The sequence below is a fragment of the Pholcus phalangioides genome, unplaced genomic scaffold, assembly GCF_987345545.1.
Source record: "Pholcus phalangioides strain wild (caught in Gottingen) unplaced genomic scaffold, Ppha-v1.0 ptg000003l_1, whole genome shotgun sequence".
Taxonomy (NCBI): domain Eukaryota; kingdom Metazoa; phylum Arthropoda; class Arachnida; order Araneae; family Pholcidae; genus Pholcus; species Pholcus phalangioides.
In genome coordinates this window covers 53,154,373-53,176,383 of record NW_028301596.1, presented here as the reverse complement: position 1 = coordinate 53,176,383, position 22,011 = coordinate 53,154,373, and the positions used below count along the sequence as shown (strand labels likewise).

The following is a 22,011-nucleotide window of genomic DNA, read 5'->3' as shown; positions in this document are numbered from 1 at the left end:
ATTTTCTTTTTTTTTTTAATCAGCTGGTTGGGTACCTTGTTTTGCTATTTACATTTTGCCTGAAATGCAAATGGGTATTCCCATTAAAGCACGTTACAAAACATTTTTAGGAAAATAACCTCCATACAGTAACATGGTTAGGGTCACGTTTTCACCAGCAACTGCTCAAGAAATTCCAAAAAAAAAAAATTCAACAAAAAATCTTGACAATAAGTTAAAAATTACAATACTGTGAGCTTAGTCAGTGATAGTGATCAATATTTTAGAGTGAAATAAACACTAACTTCACTGACCCTTATTGTGACATAGGATCTGGTTTTTATCTGGGATACTTGGGTAAATGCTGGATAGAAAACACTGCTCTGCATTCATTGCAATTCTGTGTTATTATCGTGACGTTGGGTTTAATCAAGAAAAGACATGCTTTATTAAGAACTTGTTTACTGGCAACTTGCTTGGCAGAAAGTTATTCATATTTCTCCAACCCATTTGTTTAATTGAAAGAAAAACAGCTTATTCGAAAATGGGAAAAAATTATTTAGTTTAAAATATTTCACCTTTATAAAGTTTGTTACGATTCTAGGCAGGTTTGCAGGTTTTTGACAGATTAAACTGTCGCATCAAAAATCTCAAATACTGCAGGTCACAAAAGTCCCCATTGGAAATACAATATACGTAATGTTTAAAATGACTGTATATAAATAAATACTTAATATGATTGTAAAATAATTTTCTACACTCTACAGAATTATTTTGTACAATATATATATTGTTTTCTCATAAAATATATAATCTGAATAGAGCATAGCATAAAAGCTGAAGGAAAATGAGGTCAAAAACCTAACCCTCAGATCCGTTATCACACATATTTTGAATAAACAGCTCTTTTTGACTCAGTAAATTGAACAAAGATAATCAATAGTTTCGATAAAATGAAACATAAAATTATGTATTATCAGTAGAGATATGTAAATTTTACAAAAAAATTTTTAAATCAGAAATTTCGCATTTCACAATAATGAATTCCAAATGAAAAATTTCACTTTTGTTCACACACACAAACAACAACTCGAATAAATAAAACGGTTGAAATCAAAAATTTCGCATTTTAAAAAAAAGTATCTCTATTTTCTATTAATTTTACCTTATTTTTCAAATGCTTTTTATAGCATTTTCCAAAATTCAAAAAAGTTGCATATGCAATCGGGATACACTTATAATATAACCGGTGGATAAAAAATACGGTTGTGAAATCCTTAAAATTTGACCCATTCACGTCTATACATTTTTATCTGTTATACCCTGCTTAAAACATACACTATGGATATAACAAACCAAAAAAAAAAAAAAAAAAACCTTAACCAAAAAAGAAATACTGCAAATCCCCCCCCCCCCCAGGAAAATATAGTCAAAAATTACCTTTTATGGACAACATTCCTTATATATAAGGGTGATATCTTAGACCTAAATTTTTTCAATAAATGCGAAAATACATGGATGGAAGAGTTACACTTCCTAATCAACAGATAACACTGATTATAAATGTAACTATTTTGGCAATAAAATTTGACATTTAATAAAAAATCCTGTCTTCCTGTGCAGAACTGTATCGTCTATGCTCTTCGAATTATAGAATTTTTACTTGTTTTTTTAACTTTGTGATCTTTTTATTTGTGGTCTCAATTCAAGCTAAGACCGCTGGCTAATTCAAGAGCATTATTAATTGGTGAATTCATGATCAGTGGGATTATTTTTTCTGAATTTTTTAAATGTACAATACTGTCAACTTCAAAGGGAAAAACTATTAGCATAAACTCAAAAAATCTCTCATTAACATTTAAAAAAATATCTGCATGTTGTATATATTATCTCGTTTTCTAAATAAATTTCCAAAATTCCCAGATACCAATCAAAAACTATATTCATGCTATATTATATTTTAATTATGTGAGGCATAAGCTTATTTTTTCCACGACAATCTCGATAATGCATATATGTCATTGCTGCGTAATCTAATTTCAACACCTCCCTATGCCATACATGTTGGTTATTACATACACTTCTTGAATCACCTAGGGCTATGTTATAACCAAACTCGACTGTATTTACATCTAACAACGTCAAATGGGGGAAAAAAAGTAATGCTTGTGGTTTCCCTTTCAAGCACACTCACAAGTAATGAACAAAATTACGACATTCCACTTCAAAAAGTATAAATTACCTAGATTTCGTAAAAAAACATCAATTTCAGTATTTATTCATCAAAATTGGCAAATTTCACATTTATCGCGGTTATTTGGTAAATACAAAATTTATGCATCCCTAATTATCAGTTCTAGATTCTTCAGGTATCGAAAAATTCAAAATTATAAATGTTATTCGGTTTTAATAATTGTAATAAACTAAAGTTTAAAATTAAAGCATTGTAATATGCAAAAAGGTAAGCTCTTCATGTTATATACCTATTGTGTTCAAAACATTATCCAAAAGCATTCATTTAGGTTTTCGACAGTTTGACAATTTAAACCAGTTTTTGATGCTTATCCTGTAAAAAACAGGTTTTTTTTATGCCAAAAACCCAACCCGGATTCTAGGAACTTGTTTCATAAAAGTTGAAATTTTGAATTCTTTCAATTTTTGCTGGGGCAATTTTTTCCACTGTGGCGAAAACTTGCCAACTCTGGGTACCTCAAAACAATGTTTTTCATTGTTGTGCAATCAGTCCTCAGCTGACTGGAAATGTTTTGCAGTAAAGATTCCCATAATAGTGTTTTCTACATTTTTTTTAAATTCTTCCAGCAGGGTTCCCAGCAAAATCTGCTTGATAATTTCCGACTTTCCCCAACCAAATTCAAAAATTTCCCTGACCAAAAGCGTGTACACTGTCACAAGCATATATAAGTCTAAACCATCCAATATCACTCTAAATTATAGTCGCCCCCATATTCGTGGGGGTTACAGTCTGGGGGTGAGAAAAATATGGGAAAACTGTGAATAACCGAAACCATAGTTTTTTTTGTTTATCTCGTTTATTGAACATCATGAGAAGAGTAGGGTGACCCAAAAATATAAGGGAATGTAAAATAGTGCAGCAACCAATTGTTGATGTTTTCTGAAAGAACATTGTGATTTCTTTGTTTGCTATTTCTTCTTCATATCATCCAGTATGTTGACAAGACTTCCTCTACCAATTGTTCTACACATGAAGAGCATACTATAGAGGGATCTATATCATGAAAATAATCTATTGCTGATTTAAACTCGCGAAGCCCTTTCCCTATGTTAAATCCTCATAGTTCCTCATGGATAACTTTTCTTTTATTTCTTTATTTTGATCGTCTGGTACCGCTTGCTTCATGAGCAACCAGCTGCATTATTTTCTCCTCGGTCAATGCCTCTGAATTGATATTAATTAGCTGTTCGACTTCTCTTCTACATCTATATCATTGAATCCTTCTCCACCCACCTGTTTCACTAACGCGACAATGTCTTTTATAATCTCTTCAGTTGGCTCTGTAAAAATAGTCATGTCCTGGAGCGCACGTTATGACCAAGGTCAATCCAACCCAAGTTGACTGTTTCTCTCTTAAGAGCTGCCATGGTTCTAGTGATGACAGTAATGGCATTAGCAATAGTGTAATTCTTCCATACCTTCAAGATATTTTTTACATTTGCATCTTCTTCTATTGTATGCACAATCATCTTCATTGAGTGACATGTATAGTTCGCCTTGAATACTCTCATTGCTCCCGATCAAGGGGGCTGAATGACAGATGTTGTATTAGGAGACATATAACGGACTTCCACACCATCAGCTTTGAACTAATTGACATCTGGGTGTCTAAGAGTTTTATTCAGTATCAAAAGAACTTTGAATCGCATGTCTTCACTCTCAAGGTACTTCCTGACTTTTGGAACGAACCATTGTTTAAACCAATCCAGGAAAAGTTTTCACAGTCTAAGCTTTTCTACTGTTCATCCAAAATACTGTGCGAGACCTTTGACTTATCCTTTCCCTTCAATGCTCATGGATTCATAGATTTGAACATGACTGTGGGCTTTACCAGGTACCCATACACACTTGCACAAACAACATAGTAAGTTAACCTTAACTTGCCTTAAAAACAGGGGCTCGCTTTTCTTGGGAGATAAATGTTCTCTGCATCATTTTCTTCTAAAATAGAGCAGTTTTGTCAGCGTTAAACACCTGCTGAGGTGAATATCACTTCTCTTCAATAATTTTCTAGTCTTTGGAAATTTTATAGCTGCCTGCTGGTCGGCAGCAGCTTGTTTGCCAGTGATTTTTACATTGTGTAATCCAAATCGTTTCTTAAACCTATGAAATCAACTTTTACTTGCATAAAATTCTGATGAAATAGACGTTTCACTTCCCCTTCCATTTATAGAAGAGTAAATTAATTTTTTCACCCTTTTCCATTATAATATTACAATCAATTGGACTACCTTTTTTGTAACAGTCTTGTACCCAGAAAAAACCCTGTATTTTCTGTATGAAAAATACACACATTCCATAGGCAATGCAAAGTTTTCACTGTCACAGGTGCAGCTAGCCATGGCTGATTGAATTTCAGATTTCTTTTTCTTAATATATCTCACCGTAGATTCATTGATTCCATAATGGTGAGCCACTGCAGCAATAGACTTACTTTTGCCAAGCATAGTCAATAAATCCAATTTTATTTTGTAAAGTTTTCTTTTCTTTGTCTTTTTGAAACATTTTCAGTAGCACTAGACAAATGAGCCATCCAAAACAAACACAACACAAATTTTGTAAACGAAACATGTGAATGACGATTGTTGGAAAAATCCAATGAAGGGAAGAACCCACAAATACAGGGGGGAATATATATCATTTTGCGGTAATATATCATTGAATTTGCAGTAATATACACATTACAGACAGAATGCTAATATTTCGTCACCACCCCACCCCTTAAAAAATCAAATTGTGTATATGATCTTGCACACAATACCAGTTTCCTTGGAAATCTAACGCAGATAATTGAATTCAAATCATTCTTCAACATATAAAGGTTCTCTACCCACAGGCAGGAAAAAAAAGCAGGAGGATAAAATGTTTTTTCAGAAGAGAGAAAGAAGTTAAGAGCTGGTATTGGCTTTGTTTTCAACAATGGAAAGGAGGGTCCCTCCACTTTAGATCCCTTCATCTATTTACTCAGAGGGCAGATTGTTCCTTGGCCAATATTGTTTTCCAGTATGTAAAATCCCACCCTTCAACTGATAAGACATTTTGTTCAGTAGGGGATCTGGAGGAAAATGTTGATAAGATTCTTCTTTATTCTCTGAATCTGAAAAATAATCTTCCATGAAAAAAGTGAAGGTAAATCACTTGAATGTAGATTTATCCTGATTTTTTTCCTCCTTCGATTTTCCGACTTGTCCCAAGTATTTAGAATTTTCCCTCACTTGACAAATATTTCATATCTTCCCTGACCGTTTTCTAATTCCCTGACATTCCAGGTCGCTGGGAACCCTGTCCAGATTGTTCTGCAGGAACAGTGATTGTTCTACAACGTACATCAGATTTCAACATATTCTACTTTGGGACCTGGGTAAAATAAACATTCAAACATCATTTCCCACATTTCCCCCCAAAGTACATTGCATATTCATGCTTCTGACACGAGGGGAAATGATATACGATTTACAGCTGGGAGTGCAAATTAGATTCGAATGTATATGGCTTATAAGGATATAAATTTGATCTTTTGAGAATTCCTAAGGCAAATTAGGAACTTTTCAAACACCAATATTAACTTACTTGCACGCATGATCAGGTAAATCTTTGGTATAGTACTGATCCTCTTCATCTTCTTGGAAAGTCAACTCATTGAGACTCTGGGTCGTGCTAACAACATCTCGATCCAATCCATTCTGGAGGACAGGCTCCGATCCATTCAACTATTGAAAAACAATTTGAAAAACTTGATGACAATATGAAACAAAAACTTCAATATCATGGTACATGCATTACATGGGATGAAACAAAAATTTGTCAAAAAATTATACAATTTTCCCCTTCATAAAAGTTAAACAATGTTGTGTCTGACTAAAATAAAACTTGTTTTATTCATGATGTATATTTCTTTTCTACAAAGGGATAACCTAGAAAATATTGTTGTCTGGTCGGGATAAAACCAAAAATTACAACTAACAGTATCACAACTGATAAATTTGATCTCGTTCCTCGAAATACATCAGCCATTTTCTTCTTGGGAAGGGGAGGGGACACTTTACCCCTTTCTTGCTGGCTACAAATTCCTGAACATTTACAGTATCTTCTGTAAAAAACCCATAACCCAAGTACCTGCTACAACATTGCTGATCTTCCTACATACCCATCACCTATGATTACCAGGGCCTACTATTAAGCCACAAGTAAATCATGCTAACGTGATTAGCACCAGCAGGTGCATCCGGGCACCTGTTTTTTCTTGAGCTATTTCACTGCTGTGCATAGGCGGAGAGACAGACTTGAATGACTGGGAGTAAGACAAGATGATGTAAATTTATATGTACACACATATATACATTAGATTGGTTGGCTTAGTCATTGCCCCCCATATCTCTGCCCTAGTATGTTCCATCATTACTCAGTGGGTTATATTGCTTGCTACGGGAAACAGTCATTTAGACAAGCACAGGGTTTGATTCCCATTGGCGACTACAAATTTTTACATTCCAACACATACCGCTTCGTTAGAAGTTCTTGAGAGTAATATTTACGGGGTTTATGTGCAATTCAGCAGTAGTGGGTTAGACAAATTCTCAGATACAAATATATTACATTCTCAACTAACAATATTTACAAAAAGATCAAATTTAATCTGTTCGTGAATTCAGTGATCTTCTGTACACAAAGTAAAAAAAAAAAAAATACAATTAGGAAGAAACACTAACCTATAATTTCACAGTGCAATATTGGTAGATTAGCACGATACCATTCAAAAACATTTAAAGAAGAAAAAAAATCGCTGACTCCCATGAACAAAACCAATACTAAAAACCGAACATTTCCCTCTCTCTCTCTCTTCGCCTCCCACGTTTCATAACATTGATAAAGTTTACATATCAGAGCTTAGGCTTAACACATAGCAACAAACGTAATATAAATGCTTTTTTTATATACCTGGCTCGATCTCGGGACCCCATGGCTTTGATTATGTTCAAGCTGAGAGGCTTGAGTCTGTGATGGAATGGAGAAATCGGTGAATTCGAAATCCGAACCTTGCGTATCGGCACCCAACAAATCGTTGCTTTCCTCAGGGTCCAGAAACGTTAGAGTTTGGGAACTCGGACCGTAAGCATCTACGCTCATTTTCCTTCTATTCCCGTCCACAGACAAGCATGTAAGAAACAAAACAAACTATTACAATAACAAATTTTAAATATGGTTAATCAAATATGCAGTTTCCCTTGTGGCCAAAACATTTCCAACAACAACCGTGTTTCGCCACCACTAACGTATTCCCGACATCGACGACGACGAAGACGACGTTCGCGCAGGAGGAGTGCGAATAGAAATGACGAGGAGGAAAACAACAAGGGAAAAAAAAAAAAACTACTCCACAGAAATAGGAAAAAGAAAATATTGCGCACGTCACACGAAATCGTCGTCATCAGCAGATAAACAAATTACGTGGATTCGGATTGACCATATTTTTTACCAAAAAAAAATCAAGATGCCAAATACGGGTTTTCGCGAAATGTCACCAAAAAAAAAAGTCACAGAATTGTCGATTCCACAAGCAGCCTGTGGTCGAAAACATTGGGCCGATGTAAGACACAATTGATTAAAATATATTTCAGGGAAGAAAATATTGGATTGAGCCGGGTTTTCCTAGGAGCAGGTTTCCTGCGCCGCGCGCAACGTGATTCGCCCAGCGTGACGCGTCGTCCACTCACCAGTAAGAAAAGCAGCATGACTTTTCCTACAGAGCGCAATTACTACCTCCTATATACATGTATATAGGAGGTGGCGCAATACGCCTGACGACAGCGCTTTACGTCGGGCGTGATTGGCCGACTGCTACTGGGGGAATCAAATGCGTCGTGGGCCGCGGGTTTACCGATATTCTCTTCACTCTTCTGTGTTTTCTTTTCCTCCCCTTCAAACCGGAGCATGCCATGGTGGAAAGAATAACAGGAGGTGACGCGATCAGCGCCTCCGTTGAGAAAGCATTGGGAATCTGGGTTGCCAGATGAAGCTAGTGATCGCTCTATTAAAGGGACCAAGTAAGCCCAAACAAACCGTGGCTTCCCATGCTTTCCTATGAGAAACATTCCCGTTTTTAAAAATCATTTAAAAATTTACTATTCACTTTAGGAACTCGATTTTTTGCCTTCAAATTCTTTGGATATATTTATACAATTGAACGAGAGCTTTTACAATTTTAGTAGTTATTTGTTTTCGAATATTAACTTCAACAACATGGAACCTTTTGCAAAAATAACCAAAAGCGGTGTTTGAAAAAATCTGAATTTTTTTGCGAAAAACATAATATATGCAAAACATTAGCATATATAATTCGTTTCAGCTGTTTATATTAAAATATTATAGAAATATTTCTCCATTCCAGGCAAAAACTCGAACACAGACACAATTTTAGATTTCAAATTCAATTCGAAACTTTTTTGTCAAATTTTCGTACACATACCACTTTAAAAGCAAAGTAATTGGTACAAAATGAGAAGAGAAAAAAAACAGCCCACGTGATTATTTTCCTAAATACTATTGGCCAGAGAGATGACTTATCGCGGCTCGTAAAAAAAGTTTTTTATTTACACACTTTCGAAATGTTCCGGATCTATGATAATGATGAACGAAACAAAAAGGCAAGATAAACAGTTGAAAGAAAAAAATTATGAAATTGCATTTTATTGCAGCTTTATATTATTTTAATTAATCATATTCCTATAGACATTAATGTGATGCATCAAATTTTTAAAATAAATTGAAGCACTGAACTAAAAACTTATGACGAGTCGAGAGTGAAAAGTGGGCTGACCATATTTCCTCGAGAGAAATACAGGTCATCGGGATTCCAAATACGGGAAAATACGGGACTTCGCCAACTATCGCCAAAACCAAACAAACATGCCAAATATTGTTGAAATTACGGAAAAATCATAATGGCGGGAAATGATGCATTACTGCAAATTGCAGTGGATTAAAATGTATTCCACCAAGAAAAAACGTTTACCAAGGCAAATGTGGGAGATTAATATCCCATATATATCAAGGAAACAGTTATTTTCCGGATATTATGCTGAGGTGAGCTCGGAAAGAAAAGTCATCACGTCTCCGCCGGGACTTTTCTGATGACTTTTCTTTCCGAGCTCACCTCAGCATAATATCCGGAAAATAACTGTTTCCTTGATATTTCTGGCTGAGAAAAAAGCCATATAAATCTCTCTAATCCCATATATAGTTGTAACTATCATAAAATAATTTGAGTTGAAAAATTATTTCAATCTTCGACTTTAATAAAGAATAAAAATTCAAGTAGGGTTCGTGTGAAATACGGGAAAAACCGGGACACTTTTGCCAAAAAGTCGGGACGGCCAAAAAAAGAGAAAATACCGGGACTGTCCCGGGAAATACGGGACGTATGGTCACCCTAGTGAAAAGTGATCTTCCCCTTTTTCAAAAATAAATTAAAAATATAACAACCCCTTATATAAGGATAAGATTTTATTTTTCCCCTTTATTAGATTACCTGAAGACGCATTAAATGGCCATGGTACTTAAATTTATTTAGTTATTAATATTTTAAAAGAATTTGATCCGGCAAAACTAGGGTGACCATACGTCCCGTATTTCCCGGGACAGTCCCGGTATTTTCTCTTTTTTTGGCCGTCCCGAATTTTTGGCAAAAGTGCCCGGTTTTTCCCGTATTTCACACGAAGCCTACTTGAATTTTTATTCTTTATTAAAGTCGAAGATTGAAATTATTTTTCAACTCAAATTATTTTATGATAGTTACAACTATATATGGGATATTAATCTCCCACATTTGCCTTGGTAAACGTTTTTATTTTTCTTGGAACACATTTTAATCCACTGCAATTTTCAGTAATGCATCATTTCCCGCCACTGTGATTTTTCCGTAATTTCAACAATATTTGGCAACTTTGTTTGGTTTTGGCATCGTTTTTGGCGATACTTGGCGATGTCCTGTATTTTCCCGTATTTGGAATCCCGATGTCCCGTATTTCTCTCAAGGAAATATGGTCAGCCTTGGCAAAACACATGTTAAGTATAGGGAAAAGAGCGGTTTGTTTGAGCTTATACTTGTCAGCCCATAGGGTTGCCACAACGGCTTCAATTTTCGTTCCTGATGTCACCTCCTGTTATTCTTTCCTCCATGGGAGCATGCAGATGACAGAGTAGCTGATGCCAAAGCCATATACTTTATATAGCCGCCCTGATCTGATGCGCCTCGCTAGGAAAACACAAACGCGTAGCGTGATTATGTAACTCGTTTCTGTCTGCGCGAAATAGTCTAATTCGGTTCACGCTGAGCAACAAACTTATACCTAGGAAAACCCGGAAAAAGGTCTCAGAAACTACAAAATACGGAAAATTGCCAATTATCGCTAAAAATTATGCCATAATTGAGCAGAGTTGCCTATTATAGCTGAAAATCAGCAAATAATCACCAATCGCGCGAAATAAAACATTGCTACAAATTGCCGTAGTAGAATGGACATTCATAGAAATTGTGAAAAACACCACACAATAAATTTTACAAAAAAAGTTGAGATCTACACTATCAAAAGTTGGAGTGCTGACATTGTGACGCACCAGGCTGCCATATTATTACCCGCAATCTTATCCAAAAAGTATGGTCAAGGAAGTCCTTTTTCGACCATGACGTCATCGTACCTTAATGTGATCTTTAAGTTGCGAGAGTTTTTCTGAGAGGTTACCTGCGTGTGTTATGAACCTCTTCCCTACTCTCTTTATTTTAGTACTGGATCCTCGGTGATCTGTGATGTGTATGATGGTTGTAGATATACTTTGTTTATATTATTGTATACAAAAACTATTTGATCGGTTTTTTTCAAAGTCTTTTCGACGCAAATTAACGGGATTATAATAATACTAACAGTGGATCCGATATCAACTGAATTTTAACCAATGTATTTCTATGTGGCTACTGTGTTCACTGGCTCGTACTATTTATAAATATAATTGTTTATACCGCAGCTTGCTTCACATAGGAATTCTGTTGCTGAATGAATTGTAAAGAATCGGTTCAGCTTATGAATTGATGAACTGCTTTCACATTAATGTCATGATCGTTGAAAAGTAAGCTTGAATCAGTGATGTTTATAACATTGAAATTTCTCCCATGAGACTCATTTGAATGCATCTCTTTTATCTGGCGTAATTGGGACTGAGAGTCATCCAGTTTAGAGATAGGGTGGATAATTGAAAGAAATACTGAAACCAATATCAATATGTGAAGTTAATTCTGTATGCATTGCACTTGGCGATCGAAAATAAACGGAAGGTGTTTTGATCTCTCGGATGTGAAAATTATTTCCCCCTCCTAACCAGATCATGACCTGCCCCCTCTGAGTCAGTCAATGAAGAGATATAAGTAGGTGGTCGAAGAAGACCCAACAAAAGGTAAACTAATCATGGCATCTCTAATGCGCTAAGGCTCCCCAAGATATGCCTTTGCATTTAGATTGTCCTGCATATATGTTTATGTTTGCTCATTTGGTATATAGGCTATATATCACGCTTCTGAGGGAAAAAGGGTCAAGTGCCAAGCTGTATTGTATGTTGGTTGTGATTAATTAACAGTGTTGCAGGTCTTCTCTAAAAATATAGGCCTACACTTTCATTAATGAAAACAAACAAAAAAGTCTTATTCAAATTGTTAACATCAGTAGCCTAATCTCAGAAGGTTTGGATCAGTGGGGTATCTTGCTCGAGAATGTAAAGACCGCAAGTAGGAGATAGACTTGAAGTGTTAGGGAAGGTGATAATAGTGTCAGTAAGGTCTTAATATTACTAAATCCGATGTGTTTTGAACTGGAAATTGGGATCAAATTCTGGCTGTGGAGTAAAAATTCTTAAGCAAATGTTCAGGATTTGCTTTAAAATATAGGTCCCAATCAAATCATCTTGCATGCCATCGCCTTATAATGAAAACCTCATAGATCAAAAATTACCAATTTTACAGAAAGAGCAAAAAAACGGATAGGATGTCCCATTGAATAACACATAAAATGGGTTCTTTTTTTTTCTCTGTAGAGAGCAGATTATTGCCAATTTCTTTTTCTTCAAAAGCTGGAATAGGTGAAATATGACAGGGCAATAACTGGGGGGGGGGGGGCAACTGCCATGTTGGCGGAATTTATGGGATGGAATTTTTACGTGGGAACAAAGAACACCATTACAAAATTATCAAATTTTAAAGTTGGTGGGAGGCAAAAACCCTAGTTACGGTCCTGAATATGTTCCTCAATCTGAAACTCAAAAAGTCATTTTCAAGAAAAAAAAATTATGTATGAGATTTTCATTATAAGGTTACAATGTGTTAAGTGGCGATTAAATCTATGGTAATAACTGAGGGGGAAAAATGCGCAATCAACTATTCATGCTTTCTCTTTAATTTGTTTTTAGTAGCATTTAAATTTTTATTTCAATATGCCTTTACCATGGTATAATAGAAAATATTTTTTCCTTATTTTCATAGACATGCAGTATCCAGAGACTATAGGCCAGGCATCCGATAGCGGCGATTCACCCGTCTTCTTCACTGGATGCTCACAGGACACGCCAAAAAGATGTAAAAGAAGCGATAATAATACTGTGATTGATCCAAGAAGAATCATCTCTTCTATTGACTTTGATAAATTAAAGCAAAGCGTAGATTTGATCTTATCTTGTGGTGTTGCTTCCATCAATCACAGAAATACTGCTAATCATGACTTTAATGCTAATCAGTCGTTCACATATAATCCCTTACCTGTTGTTACCAATGCTAATGCAACTCATCATGTACATGAAAACAGTCATATTAATCATCAACAACCGATGTTGTCTCAAACGCCTCAACCACACTCATCAGCTCTTCATTTTAATAAAAGGTAAGTGTTATTTGTTAGACAAGACATAATATGCATTTGTGATCAAGGATGAATAGGTTATCAGTTACAGTACCACATTAAATACTAATGGGAACTATTTCAAAAAATGCCATATTGAATGAAACTTGACTGATTTATTATGTTACAGTTGATGCTCATTATAATGACTTTTCCCCAATCATTCCATCAAACATGATTGCTATATCATAGAGAAAACATAATAGGATATGCGATGTCTCTGCATAACGACCCAGAATTCTGATCTGGTGAACTTGGCGCAATTGACACACAATCATAGAGAAACAAATGATTCAAGAGAGTTTTTAAATTTTATAAGAAGTAAATTTATTAACATTTTCAACAATTATTTAGGTTACGATTAACAAATTAGCATAAAAATATTTCTCAAATTCATACCAATCCCCATGCAAATCTGTTGAAATATCACAGTATAGTCCGGCAGCTGAAGTTCGACGACCCTTCTTGAATTACACGAGCTGTGACGTCATGGACCTTGATGGAAGCAAGCAAAGGTCACAACCCGAGATGAGGCTCCACGTGGCAAGAAGTGGCGGCAAGAACTGCAGGCCCAGAGCCGAGGTGGTGATCAGACGTCCAGGATCGGAAATGACGATCGATGCCAAGCAATACGACAGATAACGGAGAACTGATGGCAGAAACCTGGATGACAGTAGTGATAATGAACTAGCATAGAACATCAGAAGCAAATTCTTTACCTACCGAACCTAGGGCGACCACCGGTGGATGGAGCCTTCATTTCCCACCCAACTCCACTGGTTGGAAACTGCTGTATGGCGATATATGACCGGAGTTGGTGTGCGGTGAAGTAGTAGTAGTGATAATGGATAACTAGCAGAGTTGGTAAAAAAACCTTTTTTTTTGAAAGAAACCAAAAACCGGGTTTTTTTGGTTTAAACCGGTTTTTTTTGTTTTAAATAGTATTAACATTAAAAACAATGAAATTTCTGAAAAATCATTCTAACTTCCAATAATTAACAAAAATGAAATGTTTATTAATGTAATTAACACTATTCCCATGCTAATTAATCAATAAATATTTATTAAATTTTAACAAAAACCAACTTTTGCCATTTAATTATTTTTTGCTTAACTCAATGGATTACTGTGTGTTTGAAAATTCTTTTAATGTTATTATTAATCATATAATATATAAAGGTTTTTCTCCAGTTACTTTCAGTATACTTAATTACGAAGCTATTTTGCAAAAAGTAATAAAAATTAGGTGAATATAATGCATTTAATGATGCATAAATAATGCAGATTAATTAACGATGATTTACGATATACAGGGTGATTATAACTAAGGTTCTGATTTCAAAACACTAAAAAAAGAGCGATTGTCAGAATGACTTGAAAATTGACATGAATATTCCTGAAAAAATTCAATTTTATTTGATAAAGGGGAAAAAATACTTAAAAATGTAAAATTAATGACATCATCCAACATGTGGGAAATTTGCTCGCAGAATGGAAATGATAGCCAGTCAAGGCAAAATTATAACTTAATTATAGCATTGCACGAGTCCATAATTCACGGAAACATCACAAAAAAAATGAAGTAATTGAACAAATAACTACAACTTACTCAAAAAATGTTAAATATGTTGTCCACCGCGTGTTCTGGCTATGAGGTTGAAAGCACAAAAATTCTTGTTCAACAGCAGAATCGGAATATGCCATGGTCATAATGTGGATGTGCTTGCAATTCAGCTTTATTAAACCAAATGCGCCCCCTTTCCCCCGTTCATATTCCTTAGGAATGAGGAACTTCTAACATATAGGGAATGTGCTGGAGATTACAATTCATCAAAGTTTGCAATATGACCACTGTTTATAACATTTTGAGGTACCTCCACAGCCAGTAGTTGCAAGGGTTAAGGTGCATCCTGTCAAAATGGGTCTTCAGCAGCTGCTTTGCTGGTATTGCAATGTGCATCTTGATAGAAGTTCTATCCACACACTGATGCTGTGGAAGTGCCGAAATGATGTGGTTGCACAAAATAGATTATACTGCTGGCCAAGTACAGCATCATCTACTTGCACATTTTGCACTTTTTTCTTTTGCGAAAGAAACGTCCATTGCTTCAGGAGTATCCATGCAAATTTTCAGGTCATTCCGATCAGTACTTATTGTATAGTTTTGGAGAATCAAAACTTAAATTATAATCACCCTGTATATAGCTGATTATTTTTCATAAATCTGTTACTACTATACAGTAGAACCTTGATTAACTGGGCTTAACACTGTGTGTGTGAAAGTATAAAAAAACAACTATTGAATATTAAGACTGGGAGATATACAGTAGGAGATGTGCTACTTCTTATGGGAATGAAAATGTATGTGAGGTAATGTAACAACTAGTACACTAGTCTTTGTCCTTTAAGGACAGCTGGTGTCTTTATTGGATTATAGGACCACCTGCCCCTAGCATGATGGTGTCACTACTGTAGCTGCTTTGTGAAGGGAAAAAGAAACCCTGTGAAATATGTAATACACCACTACATTTAGATGTGTGATGCAATCCTTATTCATGAATTTGCTAAAGATAGAGCATCAGAATGTAGCCAAAGGTTAGAAAATGTTGTAAGAATGAGAAGTTTTGGCTTTTATATATAACTTTAAATGACTAAGATACTTCATATGAAAAATATATATATATTCTGACCACTTTTATAAGACTTTTTGAAAAAAACCACTTATAAAATCTTATGTCATTTAAAGATATATCGTCAGAATGTACCCCAAGGATATAAAATGAAGTAAAAATGAAACATTTGGCTAATAATGAACAAATATGATATTTTTCAGGGAAAAAATGATATTTAGGCCACTTTTATCTGATTTTTTGAAAAAAACCAGTTGGTTAAAACCAAGGTTTAAACCAACGTGGTTTAAACCAAACAACCCTGATAACTAGAGAATACAAGGAGGCATAATGTGATCCGGAAGCAGTCAATGATGTTCCGAGCACCAGTGAAATGGTTATATCATACTGCTAGCAGGACAAATAGACAATTCACCAAGAAGCGATCACCTTACCTCAAGTGAAGTAGTAACAAATATGGAATTGACTTCGGCTATTTATACCTGAAAAATGAAGTGCGATACGGTCCAACTCCTGGGGCTGACCATCTCAAAAAAAATCTACATCAGAGCATGACCAATAGGAAAATATAATATCCAATTTGCATAATGAAACGATAACAGATTTTTTGAAGGAACTTTTACTAAAAAAAATTGGCAACAACAATAATTCAAAATGTCGATGTGATCAAGATTGAATATTTTTCCAGTCTATGAACAATGAAAATATCACAGATTAATTTAATCAAATGGGCATGGTTATAAAAGGTAAAATAATTCTATTATAAAATGATACAATTACGACTATATAAACATGTTTCAAAAATAAAAGATAGAGGTGGGTTTGGCGATTACCCTAAGGGTTCCCAACTATTGTTACAAGATAATCATCATATTAAAACATTTGGGACTTATCTTACTTATCATTATAATAGAACGGTCGCTCTGACACATGGTCATTATAATGAGCATCGACTGTAAATAAAATCATTCTGATTTCTTTTTAACTAGCCTCTGAAGGTTATTTGGACAATTTTTTTTCCACTGTACTAGTTTTTCCTTGTTTGAAAATTACCAAGTATCCTCCCACTCTTCAATTTTTTACAGAATGATCTTTTCTTTTACTTCGCAGTTCCAGTAAAAGACGACATTCTGATGTTTCTCCGCAACCTGTGTCAGATGGTTTTCTTGCTCCTCACGCTTCTTTTAATTCATCATATGGTGAAGATACATATAACAAGGTAATTTTGCCATGTCTTCTGTAATTCTGCCATTCAATGTCTTAACTCTAAATTTGTAAATGACCGAAATTGATAATTATTTGCCAGATTCACTAATTGCTTTTTTTTCATAGTTTTTGGTATGCAGCTAAAGTCATTTTTTGTGCTGATTGACAACATCCTTTTTTTGTCTTGAAACTGTTTCCTAGAGAGATCGGCCAGTTGCAAACTATGAGAAATCAGTTCCTAATAGGTCACAGAATAAGAAAGAGTTTGATGGAAGAATTTCGAATCGTAAAAGAGCCTTAGACTCAACATCTAATCAAAATTATAAGAGACAGAAGTTGTCTTCTCCTCTTCCACCACGAAGCAGAAATCTGTGGAGATTTTGGGAGCAGGTAATATTTTTTTTTGCTGCTATGCATTTCAATAGGTTCATGTTTAATCATTTCAGTTTGGTTGATTACTATAATAGATATTTTGCTTAACACTCAATTTGCTTTCAGCTGACCAAAGACATATGGCAGCTCTATAATGATCACAGACAGTCACAGACCGTCTATGATTCCAAAATGAATTTGAGAAACCAACTTCACGACATACTTCAAGAGACTTTCCCACGTAAGATTTTTTTTGTTTGATTACTTTATCGTTTTCAGTGTACTTTCTATATTTCTTTATCTATCTGCCACTGAGCTTTAACGTTTAGAAAACCTAGTTCTAGAGGATTCTACACCTCATTCTACTTCCAACATTTCCCCGACGCTTGTTATTGTCATCACCATGGAGTGTCTAAGTTGCATTACTGAATATACCACCAGAGATGGCGTGTGGTACTCTCCACATTGAAAGTACGAACTTGAAGGATTAACAACCATTTATTGAACTATTAACAATTAAGCATTAGTGTAAGGTCTATTAATGAATTACATGGAATTAATCTTCAGCACGACCAGTGCGGATGAGGTGTCTAAAGAAAAAGCAAGGTAGAAAGCAGCTGTGTTTCTTTCACCAAATGTGCACATCACAGCACGGCAATTTGCATATGCCACAAGATAATCTTTTTCCAGCTACAAATCTAAGCTTTCAACTGTTGACTGACTTTGCAATGCAATTATTTCAGCCTGTTAGGAAGGCTGTTTTGCTCTGATTTGTCATTGTGGACTTCAATGATGTCTGATGAATAGCTATTCTGACACTACAGTCTAGAACAGTCTATAGTAGTTGTTGTTCTGGTCCCCCCCCCCCCACTTTTGCTGAAAGAACCCATAAGATCTGATGTTTTATCTGTAGATTTCTTTGCTCCCCCTAATCTGATATTGCCCATTTTGAGAAACCCTTATCTATATAAAAGGATATGATTTTTACTGGTCAGAAGATTTAATGAATTTACCTCGAGAAGCTTAAATGGGGTTTTGATGCTATATTTTTATCATGACTATCCAAATTTTTTCTGTGATCCCAGGCATGAATATAAAATAGCTTTACTGGCTGCTATTGTTTCTTCAGTGTTCACGGAAAGACTCTTGTTGAAAAGTGGGGCTTTTTATATCTCTAACCTTTAATAGCCATCATGTTGGAAGCTACTTTTTGAATGTTATTATTTTGCGATACATACAGCTGGTTTAAACTAAGATTTTGGAGTTATCATGTTCTGACCAAACACCACAGAATTTTCACATGCTTTTATACTGCTATTGTCTATTCTCTCACAATCCTGAGAAATTTGCCCTTCATGCTTTCTAGTATAGTATTTATCGGAATATAATTAAAGCATATGTTTGCATATAGTAGGTAATAATTTGTCTATCCTATTTAACGTAAAGTGTTCAATATTTCTGTTGTAGAGTGTGGACTTTTTGTTGTTGGTTCATCTATGACTGGATTAGGGGGAGACAATAGCGATATGGACATGTGTCTCATGCTCTCTGGAAATGAGGTAAGATAAAGTGAATGTCAAAAATCTTATCTATAGTTTATTACAAGTTTAAATACTAGTAGTTTATCATATGCTTAGATATTGATATGTGTGAACAAAGATGTTTAAGTAAATTCTCTGAATAGTCTAACCTAAATCTAATGTTCAATATCTACTAATGTTTCATAAATATGTGAGAGGGAAAAGCAGAGATGAGTGGATAAATCTGTGTGTAAAAAAGAAAAAGAACAATGATATATTATTAGGATGAATAAATTTCAAAAAGATAAAATCAGGATATCCAACCAGTTCTTACCAAATAATTAATTCACACCAAATAGTGACCTAATAGAGATGACTATCATATTAGGTTCTTTCAAATAAATAAAAAAAATCAGATGAGACAGGTCCTTCAAACTATTTTACCAAACACCAACTCTGGCCATATTGCTCAATTTACTGCCATTACTGAGATGGGTTGGAAAAGAAGGCTCTGTGTATTGGTCCTGTAAAAGTAAAAAAAATGTGGGAAATTTAGTCATACGCATGGTACTAAAGCTATTATAGCCAGGATGAAAGCATGTAAAAGAGTAACACAATTAGAAACCTTACATTCTGGCTTTTTTTTAGTATTAGAATTTTTTCCCTATTGCTCAGGTTGATAATCGCAACAACCAAAATTTAAATTTGCCACTTTATATAAGAACTGTTCAACAAACTTTGAATATATTTACGCACTAAAGAGCAACTGAGAATTAAAAGCAAATGTTTTTTTTTTTTAGCATGTAGCATTTCTCCACTTTTGTTGTTAATGGAAATGAGCTTGTTAAAAACCCATGCTTAAACAATTTTGCATGAAATACACACCACTTACATGAAAGCTCTCACAATTGATACTATTAATATTATCAATTGACTTCAATAATATCAATAGAAATATGGAAAAAAAATAAGTTGTGGAAAACTGTATCCATCAAAATTATAGTTTAATGATTGACACAGCATCCGTAATATAATATTGATTTCAGTATATATTTTTTTCATTTTTGCCTGGTTTTTTCTATTTTTTTTCCATTGTGGTTTTTTTCCCGGCAAAAGCCCAATCCTGTGAAATACATACTTTTTATTATACAAGGGGGAAATTATTTGGCCGTAAAGACAGGTTTTACTGCATAATAATTTTTTTATTTCCTTAAAAATATTGTCATTTTAGACAAGGTTTTTCTTTTTTATGTAAAAACTACTTCTTAAAAACTTGCTATCTCAGTAGAGGTACACAAATGTTTTGTTATTATTTTTTTTGTTTGCATTTCTACATGTTTATGTATTGTTCTCTTTTCAGATTGATCAAAGAGCAGATGCACCAAATATTTTGTCATCTGTGTATTCGGTTTTCAGTCATTATGGTAGGGTTACATTTTATTCATGAAAAATATAAATTTTACTTTGATCATATAGTTAGTTTTTGATTTAATCACTATGTCTAATGCAGACATATGGAAGAGTTGATAAACTTTGCCCAATAATACTCAGAAATCACCAATGAATATGGTGAATACATAGAAAATGCAAACCTCCTACTGCATTTCAACACACAGCGGGTGTCATCTTCAGAGGAAAAATGAATAACTGCTAATCACATTGACAGAGGATCTTTTGGTTGGTTGATTAAAATTTTCTTAAAATTACCGCTCATAATGAATCTAAGCCATGGCATTACAATCAGACAGATATAATTTTTTTCTGTTGAGCAACCATGAGTTTAGATTTGGTAACCAACCAAAGTGGAATCCTTGCTCAGCGGAATTAGTGATTATATATTTTTCCTCTGTGTGTGTATGTGAAGACGACACCCACTGTGTCTCAAAATGCATTAGGAGTTTTGTATTTTTCGTGTGTTTGCTTTATTTGTTGGTGATTTCTGAGTAACACAGATATTATTAAATCAAAAAATTTTTTTAATTATTTACCCATACGTTTTTTCTTTAAATTGATGAAATAAATCAGTCATTAGTTAGGTCATCCATCATCTACTATGGTTTTTTTTTTACATAATAAATAGTAATAATTTAAGTGTGGTGGAAGATTTTTTAACCTTTCCTATTTGAATACTTAAATTGTCTTATCCATCAGCAAATTTTTGAAACATCACGCAGATATTTTGACTGTGCAATTTTTGTATTTATCATGCAGATTGAATATAATTTATTCATTTGTCTTTCTGGCTATAAAGACAAAAACAAATAAAAATGCTATTAGTGTAAAAATAAGGTTTTTTTTCCTTTCCCCCCCCCCCCTTTAGATTTCCTCCATGATTTAGAGTTGATTCCAGCCAAAGTTCCGATACTTAGATTTAAAGACTCTATAAGGTGAGTTTTTTTTTTCTTTCAACCTGTAAATGTGTGATTGGGGTTTTTAAGTTCTGTAATTTAAATGGAAATTTAATTAAGAAAAATGTTGGAAAATTTACATTTGCATATACACTTAATACACTTAATTTATTAATGTACAGTTACCAGTGCCATCTTAACACATGGCTCCACCCAGCCGGGGGGCCTCAGAAAAACAAGTAGTTGAATTTTTCGAAAATGTTCCAGGCAGGGCCTCCGCAAAATCACTTTGCCCGGGAGCCCCCATGATGCCCTTAAGACGGCCCTGACAGTTACACCCGTGATTTTGCCCCAACACTTAGACTAGTGCCAGAAATATTTAGTTAACAAATCTTCCATATTAGAATTTACACAGATTCGATGTAAAGCCAGAATTCCTTGAAATAAATGATGCTGTCAAATTAGAGTCTGATTTTATATGCATACATAGTCTTCCAATGTTTTTTAAGACAGACATTTAATGTTACTAATTTACCTAATTTAAAAAAAATCAGGCATGATTTACTTTCTTGTTCAGGTTTAAGATAATTTGTTTTCTTTTGTTTATATTGTGATTGATATCCTCTTCATCTCAAGTTATTTATTTCACTTTCTTAACTAGTTTTAGCTTATTATTTTAGTTTTTTTTATCATAAAATATTTAGTTTGAGTTTTTTCCTAGTAAACACATAGTTTTTGGAATAGTAAATGGTGATGAGGGCAAAT

General features: G+C 34.4%; 2 protein-coding genes across 4 annotated transcripts in view; one reads left to right on the top strand and one right to left on the bottom strand.

Annotated features, from left to right (window-relative positions):
* Positions 1-7,582, bottom strand: part of Upf1 (Upf1 RNA helicase) — a 43,906-nt gene extending 36,324 nt beyond the window's left edge. Inside the window, exons 1-2 of the mRNA XM_089250288.1 lie at positions 7,172-7,582; positions 5,804-5,943 (exon numbers count right to left, since the gene is read on the bottom strand). Of these exons, the coding sequence (XP_089106414.1) occupies positions 5,804-5,943; positions 7,172-7,360 (329 nt within the window). The 5' untranslated portion in view covers positions 7,361-7,582. The remainder of the gene's footprint in view (positions 1-5,803; positions 5,944-7,171) is intronic.
* Positions 7,583-10,967: 3,385 nt separating this feature from the next.
* LOC149088812 (poly(A) RNA polymerase GLD2-like) overlaps positions 10,968-22,011 on the top strand; it is a 36,121-nt gene continuing 25,077 nt past the window's right edge. Inside the window, exons 1-9 of one of the 3 annotated variants that reach the window (XM_089250286.1) lie at positions 10,977-11,051; positions 11,255-11,356; positions 12,759-13,152; positions 16,911-17,019; positions 17,208-17,396; positions 17,505-17,619; positions 18,846-18,937; positions 20,259-20,322; positions 21,219-21,285. In XM_089250286.1, coding sequence (XP_089106412.1) covers positions 12,761-13,152; positions 16,911-17,019; positions 17,208-17,396; positions 17,505-17,619; positions 18,846-18,937; positions 20,259-20,322; positions 21,219-21,285 — 1,028 coding nt within the window. In that variant the 5' untranslated portion in view covers positions 10,977-11,051; positions 11,255-11,356; positions 12,759-12,760. Of the gene's footprint in view, positions 11,357-12,758; positions 13,153-16,910; positions 17,020-17,207; positions 17,397-17,504; positions 17,620-18,845; positions 18,938-20,258; positions 20,323-21,218; positions 21,286-22,011 lie in introns of all 3 variants that reach the window. The other 2 variants (XM_089250285.1, XM_089250287.1) reach the window with 2 other exon arrangements.